Source organism: Oncorhynchus gorbuscha, linkage group LG15 (genome assembly GCF_021184085.1).
Source record: "Oncorhynchus gorbuscha isolate QuinsamMale2020 ecotype Even-year linkage group LG15, OgorEven_v1.0, whole genome shotgun sequence".
NCBI classification, from domain to species: Eukaryota; Metazoa; Chordata; class Actinopteri; order Salmoniformes; family Salmonidae; genus Oncorhynchus; species Oncorhynchus gorbuscha.
Window position 1 is genome coordinate 1117108 of NC_060187.1, and position 15772 is coordinate 1132879.

Consider the following 15772-nt stretch of genomic DNA (forward strand, 5'->3'; position numbering starts at 1 on the left):
GGTGTTATCCTGCCTGATGTTACCCTGGTGTTATCCTGCCTGGTGTTACCCTGCCTGGTGTTACCCTGGTGTTACCCTGGTGTTATCCTGGTGTTATCCTGCCTGGTGTTATCCTGGTGTTACCCTGGTGTTATCCTGCCTGGTGTTATCCTGCCTGGTGTTATCCTGGTGTTATCCTGCCTGGTGTTACCCTGGTTTTACCCTGCCTGGTGTTACCCTGGTGTTATCCTGCCTGGTGTTACCCTGCCGTTACCCTGCCTGGTGTTACCCTGCCTGGTGTTACCCTGCCTGGTGTTACCCTGCCTGGTGTTACCCTGGTGTTACCCTGCCTGGTGTTACCCTGCCTGGTGTTACCCTGGTGTTATCCTGGTGTTACCCTGCCTGGTGTTACCCTGCCTGGTGTTACCCTGCCTGGTGTTACCCTGCCTGGTGTTACCCTGCCTGGTGTTACCCTGCCTGGTGTTATCCTGCCTGGTGTTATCCTGCCTGGTGTTATCCTGGTGTTACCCTGGTGTTACCCTGCCTGGTGTTACCCTGGTGTTATCCTGCCTGGTGTTATCCTGCCTGGTGTTATCCTGCCTGGTGTTATCCTGGTGTTACCCTGGTGTTATCCTGCCTGGTGTTACCCTGCCTGGTGTTATCCTGGTGTTATCCTGCCTGGTGTTATCCTGCCTGGTGTTATCCTGCCTGGTGTTATCCTGCCTGGTGTTACCCTGGTGTTATCCTGCCTGGTGTTACCCTGGTTTTACCCTGCCTGCTGTTACCCTGGTGTTACCCTGGTGTTATCCTGCCTGGTGTTATCCTGCTGTTACCCTGCTGTTACCCTGGTGTTACCCTGGTGTTGCCCTGCCTGGTGTTGCCCTGCCTGGTGTTACCCTGGTGTTACCCTGGTGTTAGCCTGCCTGGTGTTAGCCTGCCTGGTGTTATCCTGCCTGGTGTTATCCTGCCTGGTGTTATCCTGCCTGGTGTTACCCTGGTGTTACCCTGCCTGGTGTTACCCTGCCTGGTGTTACCCTGCCTGGTGTTACCCTGCCTGGTATTATCCTGCCTGGTGTTACCCTGCCTGGTGTTACCCTGCCTGGTGTTATCCTGCCTGGTGTTATCCTGGTGTTACCCTGGTGTTACCCTGCCTGGTGTTACCCTGGTGTTATCCTGCCTGGTGTTATCCTGGTGTTACCCTGGTGTTATCCTGCCTGGTGTTATCCTGCCTGGTGTTATCCTGCCTGGTGTTATCCTGCCTGGTGTTACCCTGGTGTTATCCTGCCTGGTGTTATCCTGCCTGGTGTTACCCTGGTGTTATCCTGCCTGGTGTTACCCTGGTGTTATCCTGCCTGGTGTTATCCTGCCTGGTGTTACCCTGCCTGGTGTTACCCTGCCTGGTGTTATCCTGGTGTTACCCTGGTGTTATCCTGCCTGGTGTTATCCTGGTGTTATCCTGGTGTTATCCTGGTGTTATCCTGGTGTTACCCTGGTGTTATCCTGCCTGGTGTTACCCTGGTGTTATCCTGCCTGGTGTTACCCTGGTGTTATCCTGCCTGGTGTTACCCTGGTGTTATCCTGACTGGTGTTACCCTGGTGTTATCCTGCCTGGTGTTATCCTGCCTGGTGTTATCCTGCCTGGTGTTATCCTGCCTGGTGTTATCCTGCCTGGTGTTATCCTGCCTGGTGTTACCCTGGTGTTATCCTGCCTGGTGTTATCCTGGTGTTACCCTGCCTGGTGTTATCCTGCCTGGTGTTATCCTGCCTGGTGTTATCCTGGTGTTATCCTGCCTGGTGTTATCCTGCCTGGTGTTACCCTGGTGTTATCCTGCCTGGTGTTACCCTGGTTTTACCCTGCCTGGTGTTACCCTGGTGTTACCCTGGTGTTATCCTGCCTGGTGTTATCCTGCTGTTATCCTGCTGTTACCCTGGTGTTACCCTGGTGTTGCCCACCCTGGTGTTACCCTGGTGTTACCCTGGTGTTACCCTGGTGTTGCCCTCCCTCGTGTTACCCTGGTGTTACCCTGGTGTTACCCTGGTGTTAGCCTGGTGTTAGCCTGGTGTTATCCTGCCTGGTGTTATCCTGCCTGGTGTTATCCTGCCTGGTGTTATCCTGCCTGGTGTTACCCTGCCTGGTGTTACCCTGCCTGGTGTTATCCTGCCTGGTGTTATCCTGGTGTTACCCTGGTGTTACCCTGCCTGGTGTTACCCTGGTGTTATCCTGCCTGGTGTTACCCTGGTGTTATCCTGCCTGGTGTTACCCTGGTGTTATCCTGCCTGTTGTTATCCTGCCTGTTGTTATCCTGCCTGGTGTTATCCTGCCTGGTGTTACCCTGCCTGGTGTTACCCTGCCTGGTGTTACCCTGGTGTTATCCTGCCTGGTGTTATCCTGGTGTTACCCTGGTGTTATCCTGCCTGGTGTTATCCTGCCTGGTGTTATCCTGCCTGGTGTTATCCTGGTGTTATCCTGCCTGGTGTTACCCTGCCTGGTGTTATCCTGGTGTTATCCTGCCTGGTGTTACCCTGCCTGGTGTTATCCTGGTGTTACCCTGGTGTTATCCTGCCTGGTGTTATCCTGGTGTTACCCTGGTGTTACCCTGCCTGGTGTTATCCTGCCTGGTGTTATCCTGCCTGGTGTTATCCTGCCTGGTGTTATCCTGCCTGGTGTTACCCTGCCTGGTGTTACCCTGGTGTTATCCTGCCTGGTGTTACCCTGGTTTTACCCTGCCTGGTGTTATCCTGCTGTTACCCTGGTGTTACCCTGCCTGGTGTTGCCCTGCCTGGTGTTGCCCTGCCTGGTGTTGCCCTGCCTGGTGTTGCCCTGCCTGGTGTTGCCCTGCCTGGTGTTGCCCTGCCTGGTGTTGCCCTGCCTGGTGTTGCCCTGCCTGGTGTTGCCCTGCCTGGTGTTACCCTGCCTGGTGTTACCCTGCCTGGTGTTGCCCTGCCTGGTGTTGCCCTGCCTGGTGTTACCCTGGTGTTTCCCTGGTGTTAGCCTGGTGTTAGCCTGCCTGGTGTTATCCTGCCTGGTGTTATCCTGCCTGGTGTTATCCTGGTGTTACCCTGCCTGGCGTTACCCTGCCTGGTGTTACCCTGCCTGGTGTTACCCTGCCTGGTGTTACCCTGCCTGGTGTTATCCTGCCTGGTGTTACCCTGGTGTTACCCTGGTGTTATCCTTCCTGGTGTTATCCTTCCTGGTGTTATCCTTCCTGGTGTTATCCTGCCTGGTGTTATCCTGCCTGGTGTTACCCTGGTTTTACCCTGCCTGGTGTTACCCTGGTGTTATCCTGCCTGGTGTTATCCTGCTGTTACCCTGGTGTTACCCTGGTGTTGCCCTGCCTGGTGTTATCCTGGTGTTACCCTGCCTGGTGTTAGCCTGGTGTTAGCCTGGTGTTAGCCTGGTGTTAGCCTGCCTGGTGTTAGCCTGCCTGGTGTTAGCCTGGTGTTATCCTGCCTGGTGTTATCCTGGTGTTATCCTGGTGTTACCCTGGTGTTACCCTGCCTGGTGTTACCCTGCCTGGTGTTATCCTGCCTGGTGTTATCCTGGTGTTACCCTGGTGTTATCCTGCCTGGTGTTATCCTGCCTGGTGTTATCCTGCCTGGTGTTATCCTGCCTGGTGTTATCCTGCCTGGTGTTATCCTGCCTGGTGTTATCCTGCCTGGTGTTATCCTGCCTGGTGTTATCCTGCCTGGTGTTATCCTGCCTGGTGTTATCCTGCCTGGTGTTATCCTGCCTGGTGTTATCCTGCCTGGTGTTATCCTGGTGTTAGCCTGGTGTTACCCTGCCTGGTGTTACCCTGCCTGGTGTTACCCTGCCTGGTGTTACCCTGCCTGGTGTTATCCTGGTGTTATCCTGCCTGGTGTTATCCTGCCTGGTGTTATCCTGCCTGGTGTTATCCTGACTGGTGTTTTCCTGGTGTTACCCTGCCTGGTGTTATCCTGGTGTTATCCTGGTGTTATCCTGCCTGGTGTTACCCTGGTGTTATCCTGCCTGGTGTTACCCTGGTGTTATCCTGCCTGGTGTTACCCTGGTGTTATCCTGCCTGGTGTTACCCTGGTTTTACCCTGCCTGGTGTTACCCTGGTGTTAGCCTGGTGTTAGCCTGGTGTTATCCTGCCTGGTGTTATCCTGGTGTTAGCCTGGTGTTATCCTGTCTGGTGTTACCCTGGTGTTATCCTGCCTGGTGTTACCCTGGTGTTACCCTGCCTGGTGTTACCCTGGTGTTACCCTGCCTGGTGTTACCCTGCCTGGTGTTACCCTGCCTGGTGTTACCCTGCCTGGTGTTACCCTGGTGTTACCCTGGTGTTATCCTGGTGTTACCCTGCCTGGTGTTATCCTGCCTGGTGTTATCCTGCCTGGTGTTATCCTGCCTGGTGTTATCCTGCCTGGTGTTATCCTGCCTGGTGTTATCCTGCCTGGTGTTATCCTGCCTGGTGTTATCCTGGTGTTATCCTGGTGTTATCCTGGTGTTACCCTGCCTGGTGTTACCCTGCCTGGTGTTACCCTGCCTGGTGTTACCCTGGTGTTACCCTGCCTGGTGTTACCCTGGTGTTATCCTGCCTGGTGTTACCCTGGTGTTATCCTGCCTGGTGTTAGCCTGGTGTTACCCTGGTGTTACCCTGGTGTTACCCTGGTGGTTTGGGGTATTCCTTGCTTAATGACGGGTGTGTAATGGGGAGGTTCCGGGTGGCAGAAATAATAGCATGAAGTACATATCGTGGAACATCAAAGGGGCTAACTACCCTGGTCAACTGTTGTTTAGGATAGTGTTTATGCACTAACTACCCTGGTCAACTGTTGTTTAGGATAGTGTTTATGCACTAACTACCCTGGTCAACTGTTGTTTAGGACAGTGTTTATGCACTAACTACCCTGGCCAACTGTTGTTTAGGACAGTGTTTATGCACTAACTACCCTGGTCAACTATTGTTTAGGACAGTGTTTATGCACTAACTACCCTGGTCAACTGTTGTTTAGGACAGTGTTTATGCACTAACTACCCTGGTCAACTGTTGTTTAGGATAGTGTTTATGTGTCCTCCTCATTCAATACTGGCCCTTCTACATGTGTCCTCCTCATTCAATACTGGCCCTTCTACATGTGTCCTCCTCATTCAATACTGGCCCTTCTACATGTGTCCTCCTCATTCAATACTGGCCCTTCTACATGTGTCCTCCTCATTCAATACTGGCCCTTCTACATGTGTCCTCCTCATTCAATACTGGCCCTTCTACATGTGTCCTCCTCATTCAATACTGGCCCTTCTACATGTGTCCTCCTCATTCAATACTGGCCCTTCTACATGTGTCCTCCTCATTCAATACTGGCCCTTCTACATGTGTCCTCCTCATTCAATACTGGCCCTTCTACATGTGTCCTCCTCATTCAATACTGGCCCTTCTACGTGTGTCCTCCTCATTCAATACTGGCCCTTCTACGTGTGTCCTCCTCATTCAATACTGGCCCTTCTACGTGTGTCCTCCTCATTCAATACTGGCCCTTCTACGTGTGTCCTCCTCATTCAATACTGGCCCTTCTACGTGTGTCCTCCTCATTCAATACTGGCCCTTCTACGTGTGTCCTCCTCATTCAATACTGGCCCTTCTACGTGTGTCCTCCTCATTCAATACTGGCCCTTCTATGTGTGTCCTCCTCATTCAATACTGGCCCTTCTACGTGTGTCCTCCTCATTCAATACTGGCCCTTCTACGTGTGTCCTCCTCATTCAATACTGGCCCTTCTACGTGTGTCCTCCTCATTCAATACTGGCCCTTCTACGTGTGTCCTCCTCATTCAATACTGGCCCTTCTACGTGTGTCCTCCTCATTCAATACTGGCCCTTCTACGTGTGTCCTTCTCATTCAATACTGGCCCTTCTGAAATGGTCTGTATGTGAGGCTTGGTGTTTCCGACACCCTACAGACACAGACTTCTTTTTTGTTCTCGTGATGACTTATTTTTGGCCAAACTTCCAGAGGTGTTGGTGAGTGGTTGTGTTTCTCCACCCCTATCTCTCAGCTGTTTATAGGAGATTGCCCTTTGACCTCTGTACCCTTCTGCCCAGCGTGTTTAACTCGTCTAAAGTGGGGTCTCTCTCTGGTTGTCTTATTGTTTATATGGTCTTTCTCTTCTCCTCAGTCTGCTGCTGGACAAGCGTCTGAGAGCGGACTGTAAGAACCAGGGAGCCAACATCCCCTGGCCCGCGTCCAACCGCTACGAGACCCTGCTGAAACAACGCCACGTTCAGGTAACCTCCTGACCTCTGACCCCCTAACCGTCCAACCGCTACGAGACCCTGTTGAAACAACGCCACGTTCAGGTAACCTCCTGACCTCTGACCCCTACCCCTCCAACCGCTACGAGACCCTGTTGAAACAACGCCACGTTCAGGTAACCCCCTGACCTCTGACCCCATAACCCTCCAACCGCTACGAGACCCTGTTGAAACAACGCCACTTTCAGGTAACCCCCTGACCTCTGACCCCTAACCCTCCAACTGCTACGAGACCCTGCTGAAACAACGCCACGTTCAGGTAACCCCCTGACCCCTAACCCTACCCCTCCAACTGCTACGAGACCCTGTTGAAACAACACCACGTACCTTGACCTCTGACCCCCTAACCCTCCAACCGCTGCTAGACCCTGTTGAAACAACGCCACGTTCAGGTAACCCCCTGACCTCTGACCCCTAACCCTCCAACTGCTACGAGACCCTGCTGAAACAATGCCACGTTCAGGTAACCCCCTGACCCCTAACCCTACCCCTCCAACTGCTACGAGACCCTGCTGAAACAACGCCATGTACCTTTACCTCTGACTCTCTAACCCTCCAACCACTACTAGACCCAGGCTGAATAATTGGCAAGTCCAGGTAACCATCTGACCCCTAACCCTCGAACTGCCTTCGAGACTGCTAAAACACCACGTCCAGATGACCTCTGACCCCTAACCCTCCAACTAGAGGTATTCACGGGTGCAACAGACCCGAAATTCCGAGATCCAAGCGGGTCCAGGTCCCAGATTCAGATTTATTTTCATAATGTATCTGGGTTCTGATATAATTGCTACGGGTCTTAGATTTACCGCCTAGACCGCTCCTCTGTTAATGTGTGAAGTGATGAGAACTGTGTCAGCCAATGACAACTCAATAAAACCAACAGCTGAAACTGGTTCTAGTCACTCGCCTCACGTGTGCCTGCTTCTGAGGAGAGAGGGAGTGAAAGGATACTCCTCCCATTACTCCCCCCACTACTCCTCCCACTACTCCCCCCACTACTCCCCCACTACTCCCCCACTACTCCCCCACTACTCAACCCACTACTCAACCCACTACTCCGCCCACTACTCCGCCCACTACTCCACCCACTACTCCACCCACTACTCCCCCACTACTCCCCCACTACTCCCCCACTACTCAACCCACTACTCCCCCACTACTCAACCCACTACTCCCCCCACTACTCCCCCCACTACTCCCCCACTACTCAACCCACTACTCCCCCACTACTCCCCCCACTACTCAACCACTACTCAACCACTACTCCCCCACTACTCAACCCACTACTCAACCCACTACTCCCCCACTACTCCCCCACTACTCAACCCACTACTCAACCCACTACTCCCCCACTACTCAACCCACTACTCCCCCCACTACTCCCCCCACTACTCCCCCACTACTCAACCACTACTCAACCACTACTCCCCCACTACTCAACCCACTACTCAACCCACTACTCCCCCCACTACTCCACCCACTACTCCCCCACTACTCAACCCACTACTCAACCCACTACTCCCCCCACTACTCCCCATCCCAGTGTTGCCTCTCTCTTTACTTCATGTAGTCCTTGTCTGTCTGGGTTGTGTCTCATGTTGGTCCCTCTCCTCTCTCTAGCTGCTGGGTCGTTCCATAGACCTGAACCGTCTGATCACCCAGAGAGTGTCTGCTGCTCTCTACAAGTCTCTGGAGCTGGCCATCAACCGCTTTGAGAGCGAGGACCTCACATCCATCGTGGTACGACCTGCTTTAAGTGTGTCACTGTTTTCACTGTAACGGGAACTAGAAGGTCTGATCAAATCACACTTATTTATATAGCCCTTCGTACATCAGCTGATATCTCAAAGTGCTGCACAGAAACCCAGCCTAAAACCCCAAACAGCAAGCAATGCAGGTGTAGAAGCATGGTGGCTAGGAAAAACTCCCTAGAAAGGCCAAAACCTAGGAAGAAACCTAGAGAGGAACCAGGCTATGTGGGGTGGCCAGTCCTCTTCTGGCTGTGCCGGGTGGAGATTATAACAGAACATGGCCAAGATGTTCAAATGTTCATAAATGACCAGCATGGTCCAATAATAATAATCACAGGCAGAACAGTTGAAACTGGAGCAGCAGCACGGCCAGGTGGACTGGGGACAGCAAGGAGTCATCATGTCCGGTAGTCCTGGGGCATGGTCCTAGGGCTCAGGTCCTCTGAGAGAGAGAAAGGAGAGAATTAGAGAGAGCACACTTAAATTCACACAGGACACTGGATAGGACAGGAGAAGTATTCCAGATATAACAAACTGACCCTGGCCCCCCGACACATAAACTACTGCAGCATAAATACTGGAGGCTGAAACAGGAGGGGTCAGGATGAACATCAACCGTATGACCCACAAGCTGTCTTCTCCTCCTCCTTGTAACAGGAACTAGAAGGTCTGATGAACATCAACCGTATGAACCACAAGCTGTCTTCTTCTCCTCCTTGTAACAGGAACTAGAAGGTCTGATGAACATCAACCGTATGACCCACAAGCTGCTGTCTAAGTTCCTGACGCTGGACAGTATGGACGCCATGTTCCGGGAGGCCAATCACAATGTCTCCGCCCCCTACGGACGCATCACACTCCATGTCTTCTGGGAACTCAACTACGATTTCCTCCCAAACTACTGCTACAACGGATCTACTAACAGGTAACACAACTACACACAACTACTGCTACAACTACACACAACTACTGCTACAACTACACACAACTACTGCTACAAGGGATCTACTAACAGGTAACACAACTACACACAACTACTGCTACAAGGGATCTACTAACAGGTAACACAACTACACACAACTACTGCTACAACTACACACAACTACTGCTACAAAGGATCTACTAACAAGTAACACAACTACACACAACTACTGCTACAACTACACACAACTACTGCTACAACTACACACAACTACTGCTACAACTACACACAACTACTGCTACAAGGGATCTACTAACAGGTAACACAACTACACACAACTACTGCTACAACTACTGCTACAAAGGATCTCCTAACAGGTAACAACTAAACACTACTACACGCTGCTCCTACAACTATACACTACTATAACTATACACTACTATTACTACAACTACACACTACTACTACAATTACACACTACTATTACTACACTCCTACAACTACACACTACTGCTACAAATACACACTACTACAATTACTACTACTACACACACACACTGTTACAATGGCTCCACCAGCAAGTAAAACAACTGTGTGTGTGTGTGTGTGTATTGGTGTGTGTGTGTGTGTGTGTATGTGTGCGTGTGCGTGCGCGCGTACAGACAGACAGACAGACAGACCAGTGGTGTAACAGGAATTAAGGCCATTCAGAGAGCTCGGTTTAACACATCTTTTCTCATTTCCTAAACGGTGACATTATGAGCTTTCCACCTGCCCTTGTTTCCCTCAGAGGGCTGGTTATGAACACTGGCACAAGCTTCATTACATATCTGAGCACGAGGCAGTCAGTCACACTGTAATACTACTGCTGATGAGAGATCAGGTGGACTTGTTTCCATGGCGACAGATTTTCATAAAAATATTCTAAAATCCACATTAAGGGAGATATGAGCATTTCTCCACCAGTGGTGTTGCCACCAAACTGACTTTCATTTTATTTGACCCCTTTTTCTCCCCAATTTCGAGATATCCAATTGGTAGTTACAGTCTTGCCCCATCGCTACAACTCCCGTACGGACTCGGGAGAGGCAAAGGCCGATAGCTGTGCGTCCTCCAAAACACAACCGCACTGCTTCTTGACACATTGCCCATTTAACCCGGAAGCCACGCCAATGTGTCGGAGGAAACATCGTACACCTGGCGACCGTGTCAGCGTGCACTGCGCCCGGCCCGCCACAAGGAGACGCTAGAGAGCGATGGGACAAGGAAATCCCTGCCGGCCAAACCCTCCCCTAACCCGGACGACGCTGGGCCAAACCCTCCCCTAACCCGGACGACGCTGGGCCAAACCCTCCCCTAACCCGGACGACGCTGGGCCAAACCCTCCCCTAACCCGGACGACGCTGGGCCAAACCCTCCCCTAACCCGGACGACGCTGGGCCAAACCCTCCCCTAACCCGGACGACGCTGGGCCAAACCCTCCCCTAACCCGGACGACGCTGGGCCAAACCCTCCCCTAACCCGGACGACGCTGGGTCAAACCCTCCCCTAACCTGGGCCAAACCCTCCCCTAACCCGGACGACGCTGGGCCAAACCCTCCCCTAACCCGGATGACGCTGGGCCAATTGTGCGCCGCCTCATGGGTCTCCCGGTCGCGGTCAGCTTCCACACAGTCCGGGATCAAACCCGGGTCTGTAGTGCCGCTCGGGCTTGTTGCAGATACAAGTCAGGGCGTGATGACAGTGCACTTCAGTTTTCTAATAAACATATCAAATTCAATGTGTTTCCATCCATTTTCAACTGAACCGCTGCGGTAAATAGAAAATGTGCCGACTCTGGTCTTGGTACGTGCTCTCTAGCCAACAGCTCCCAGACACAGTGTGGACAGGCTAGTAGTCTACATGATGACATTATTATGGATCCTCGTGTCACCAGAACCTCAATATTTATTGGAAAGGATCATCAAGATCAACGTGCACGTTCACCACCTTGTGAAGTTCGTCACTAGTTTCATTTGTATCCTAATAAACTGTAAACTAGTTGTAGTGAGAAGACTACACACACCATATCAGCATAGTTCCCTGAGTTGTAGTGAGAAGACCACACACCATATCAGTATAGTTCCCTGAGTTGTAGTGAGAAGACCACACACCATATCAGCATAGTTCCCTGAGTTGTAGTGAGAAGACCACACACCATATCAGTATAGTTCCCTGAGTTGTAGTGAGAAGACCACACACCATATCAGTATAGTTCCCTGAGTTGTAGTGAGAAGACCACACACCATATCAGTATAGTTCCCTGAGTTGTAGTGAGAAGACCACACACCATATCAGTATAGTTCCCTGAGTTGTAGTGAGAAGACCACACACCATATCAGCATAGTTCCCTGAGTTGTAGTGAGAAGACCACACACCATATCAGTATAGTTCCCTGAGTTGTAGTGAGAAGACCACACACCATATCAGTATAGTTCCCTGAGTTGTAGTGAGAAGACCACACACCATATCATCGCGGGACTCCACATTTCACCTGCCATTTCCCTCATGAATAATTTTACCAAGACAAAAAGATCACACCATGTCTAACAAACTTCCTGTCAGCATTTATAAAATGACATCAAAACTTCCTGTTTCCATCACAGCTAAACAACCAATCCCTCTCTCTAGGTTCGTTCGCACGGTCCTGCCGTTCTCACAGGAGTTCCAGAGGGACAAGCCACCCAACGCCCAGCCCCAGTACCTGTACGGGTCAAAGGTCAGTGCAACCCTACCCAGCCCCAGTACCTGTACGGGTCAAAGGTCAGTACAACCCTACCCAGCCCCAGTACCTGTACGGGTCAAAGGTCAGTACAACCCTACCCAGCCCCAGTACGGGTCAAAGGTCAGTACAACCCTACCCAGCCCCAGTACCTGTACGGGTCAAAGGTCAGTACAACCCTACCCAGCCACAGTACAGGTCAAAGGTCAGTATAACCCTACCCAGCCCCAGTACCTGTATGGGTCAAAGGTCAGTATAACCCTACCCAGTACCTGTATGGGTCAAAGGTCAGTACAACCCTAATCCCTGACCCCTAACTCCCTGTAAAACGACCTGAAATCAAACTCTCTCCGTTCACACACTTATTATGTTTCAGCCAAACAGACATAGAACATCAAACGTCTGCTATTGGTTTATCTGGTATCAGACGACATAAAACAATGCCAGAGCCTGGGTGTGAACCCAGAGTCTCTGGTGGCACAGCTACCACTGCAATGCGGTGCCCTAGACCACTTCCTTCTTGCTGAAAGGCCTTTCAGGTTATGTCGATATAGGACTTGTTTTACTGTGGATATAGATACTTTTGAACCGGTTTCCTCCAACATCTTCACAAGGTCCTACCTCTCTACAGGCCCTTAACTTCTTGTCTCCCTCTACCTCTCCCCTCTCCACAGGCCCTTAACTTCCTGTCTCCCTCTACCTCTCCCCTCTCTACAGGCCCTTAACTTCCTGTCTCCTTCTACCTCTCCACAGGCCCTTAACTTCCTGTCTCCCTCTACCTCTCCACAGGCCCTTAACTTATTGTCTCCCTCTACCTCTCCCCTCTCTACAGGCCCTTAACTTCCTGTCTCCCTCTACCTCTCTACAGGCTCTGAACCTGGCATACAGCAGTATATTTGGTTTCTACAGGCCCTTAACTTTGTGTCTCCCTCTACCTCTCTACAGGCTCTGAACCTGGCGTACAGCAGTATCTTTGGTTTCTACAGACACTTTGTTGGTCCTCCTCACATCAAGGCCATGTGTCGTCTACTGGGGTACCAGGGCATCGCTGTGGTCATGGAGGAACTGCTCAAAGTGGTCAAGAGCCTGGTGAGAAAGGAGAGGGGTGGTGGAAGGGGTGGGGGTGGGATTGAGGAGTGGTGGAATGGTGGGGGGATGGTGGAGAGATGGGGTGGTAGAATGGAGGAGGGGTGGGATGGTGGAGGGGTGGGATGGTGGAGGGGGTGGTAGAATGGAGGAGGGGTGGAGGGGTGGTAGAATGGAGGAGGGGTAGAATGGAGGAGGGGTGGGATGGTGGAGGGGTAGAATGGAGGAGGGGTTAGAATGGAGAAGGTGGGGTGGGATGGAGGGTGTGGGAGAGTGAGCATTTCATACCATCATGCAGTATGTTATTAACCCTCAGCTCCAGGGCACCATCATGCAGTATGTTATTAACCCCCCCCTCAGCTCCAGGGCACCATCATGCAGTATGTTATTAACCCCCACCCCCTCAGCTCCAGGGCACCATCATGCAGCATGTTATTTACCCCCCCCTCAGCTCCAGGGCACCATCATGCAGTATGTTATTAACCCCCCCCTCCCCTCAGCTCCAGGGCACCATCATGCAGTATGTTATTAACCCCCACCCCTCAGCTCCAGGGCACCATCATGCAGTATGTTATTAACCCCCCCCCCCCTCAGCTCCAGGGCACCATCATGCAGTATGTTATTAACCCCCTCAGCTCCAGGGCACCATCATGCAGTATGTTATTAACCCCCTCCCCCTCAGCTCAGCTCCAGGGCACCATCATGCAGTATGTTATTAACCCCCCAGGGCACCATCATGCAGTATGTTATTAACCCCCCTCAGCTCCAGGGCACCATCATGCAGTATGTTATTAACCCCCCTCAGCTCCAGGGCACCATCATGCAGTATGTTATTAACCCCCCTCAGCTCCAGGGCACCATCATGCAGTATGTTATTAACCCCCCCCCCTCAGCTCCAGGGCACCATCATGCAGTATGTTATTAACCCCCCTCCTCAGCTCCAGGGCACCATCATGCAGTATGTTATTAACCCCCCTCAGCTCCAGGGCACCATCATGCAGTATGTTATTAACCCCCCTCAGCTCCAGGGCACCATCATGCAGTATGTTATTAACCCCCCTCAGCTCCAGGGCACCATCATGCAGTATGTTATTATGTTACCCCCCTCAGCTCCAGGGCACCATCATGCAGTATGTTATTAACCCCCCCTCAGCTCCAGGGCACCATCATGCAGTATGTTATTAACCCCCCCTCAGCTCCAGGGCACCATCATGCAGTATGTTATTAACAGCTCCAGGGCACCATCATGCAGCTCCAGGGCACCATCATGCAGTATGTTATTAACAGCTCCACCATCATGCAGTATGTTCAGCTCCAGGGCTCAGCTCCAGGGCACCATCATGCAGTATGTTATTAACACCCCCCTTCAGCTCCAGGGCACCATCATGCAGTATGTTATTAACCCCCCTCAGCTCCAGGGCACCATCATGCAGTATGTTATTAACCCCCCCCCTCAGCTCCAGGGCACCATCATCCCCCTCCAGGGCACCATCATGCAGTATGTTATTAACCCCCCTCAGCTCCAGGGCACCATCATTCAGTATGTTATTAACCCCCCTCAGCTCCAGGGCACCATCATGCAGTATGTTATTAACACCCCCCCCCCCTCAGCTCCAGGGCACCATCATGCAGTATGTTATTAACCCCCCCTCAGCTCCAGGGCACCATCATGCAGTATGTTATTAACACCCCCCCCCCCCCCCCCTCAGCTCCAGGGCACCATCATTCAGTATGTGAAGACCCTGATGGAGGTGATGCCTAAGATCTGCCGTCTCCCTCGCCACGAGTACGGCTCGCCGGGTGAGTCATGAGGGAGCTTTCTTCATGGTCTTGACATGTCGTTATGGAATTAAAGGTTTTAGCGAGGCAAAGTAGACGACAGTAGCTAGCTGTTTCGCTGATGTTATTGGTCCTCAGACACATGGTTAGCAGATGTTAATGGTCACATACACATGGTTAGCAGATGTTATTGGTCCTCATACACATGGTTAGCAGATGTTATTGGTCCTCATACACATGGTTAGCAGATGTTATTGGTCACGTACACATGGTTAGCAGATGTTATTGGTCCTCATACACATGGTTAGCAGATGTTAATGGTCACATACACATGGTTAGCAGATGTTAATGCGAGTATCGAAATGCTTGTGCTTCTAGTTCCGACCGTGCAGTAACATCTAACAAGTAATCTAACCTAACAATATCCGCCTCTCCTCCCTGCCAGGTATCCTGGAGTTTTTCCACCACCAGCTGAAGGACATAGTGGAGTACGCCGAGTTGAAGACGGTCTGTTTCCAGAACCTCAGAGAAGTCGGCAATGCTCTCCTCTTCTGTCTGCTCAGCGAACAGAGCCTGGTAAGAACTTCAACCACAGCGCCACCTTGTCAGTGATTTGATAAAACTGATTGGCAGCCATTCTTCTTCGCTGGGCTAGATGTTGTCTTCAGAAGGTATTCCGACCGCCTGACTTATAGAGCCGGAATAAATAAAAACATCTCACTCATCTACACACAAAACCCCATAATGAAAAAGTGAACACGTGTTTTTTGGGGGGGACGGCGGGCGGCCTCGTGGTTAGTGCGTTGGACTAGTAACTGGAACCCCTAGCTGACAAGGCAGTTAACCCACTGTTCCCCTGAACAAGGCAGTTAACCCACTGTTCCCCTGAACAAGGCAGTTAACCCACTGTTCCCCTGAACAAGGCAGTTAACCCACTGTTCCCCTGAACAAGGCAGTTAACCCACTGTTCCCCTGAACAAGGCAGTAATAACCCACTGTTCCCCTGAACAAGGCAGTAATAACCCACTGTTCCCCTGAACAAGGCAGTTAACCCACTGTTCCCCTGAACAAGGCAGTAATAACCCACTGTTCCCCTGAACAAGGCAGTAATAACCCACTGTTCCCCTGAACAAGGCAGTAATAACCCACTGTTCCCCTGAACAAGGCAGTAATAACCCACTGTTCCCCTGAACAAGGCAGTAATAACCCACTGTTCCCCT

At 51.6% G+C, this 15772-nt stretch overlaps 1 protein-coding gene across 6 annotated transcripts in view; it reads left to right on the plus strand.

The window, feature by feature from the left end:
- Positions 1 to 15772, plus strand: part of LOC123996510 (cytoplasmic FMR1-interacting protein 1 homolog) — an 89591-nt gene that overhangs the window by 66665 nt on the left and 7154 nt on the right. For all 6 annotated transcript variants that reach the window (XR_006832002.1, XR_006832001.1, XM_046299900.1 and 3 more), the window contains 7 exons: positions 6115 to 6223; positions 7874 to 7993; positions 8730 to 8929; positions 11597 to 11684; positions 12633 to 12776; positions 14483 to 14573; positions 14998 to 15128. Coding sequence is in view for 4 of the 6 variants with exons in the window: in XM_046299900.1 (XP_046155856.1) it covers positions 6115 to 6223; positions 7874 to 7993; positions 8730 to 8929; positions 11597 to 11684; positions 12633 to 12776; positions 14483 to 14573; positions 14998 to 15128 (883 nt within the window). In the remaining 2 variants the exon portion in view is untranslated. The remainder of the gene's footprint in view (positions 1 to 6114; positions 6224 to 7873; positions 7994 to 8729; positions 8930 to 11596; positions 11685 to 12632; positions 12777 to 14482; positions 14574 to 14997; positions 15129 to 15772) is intronic.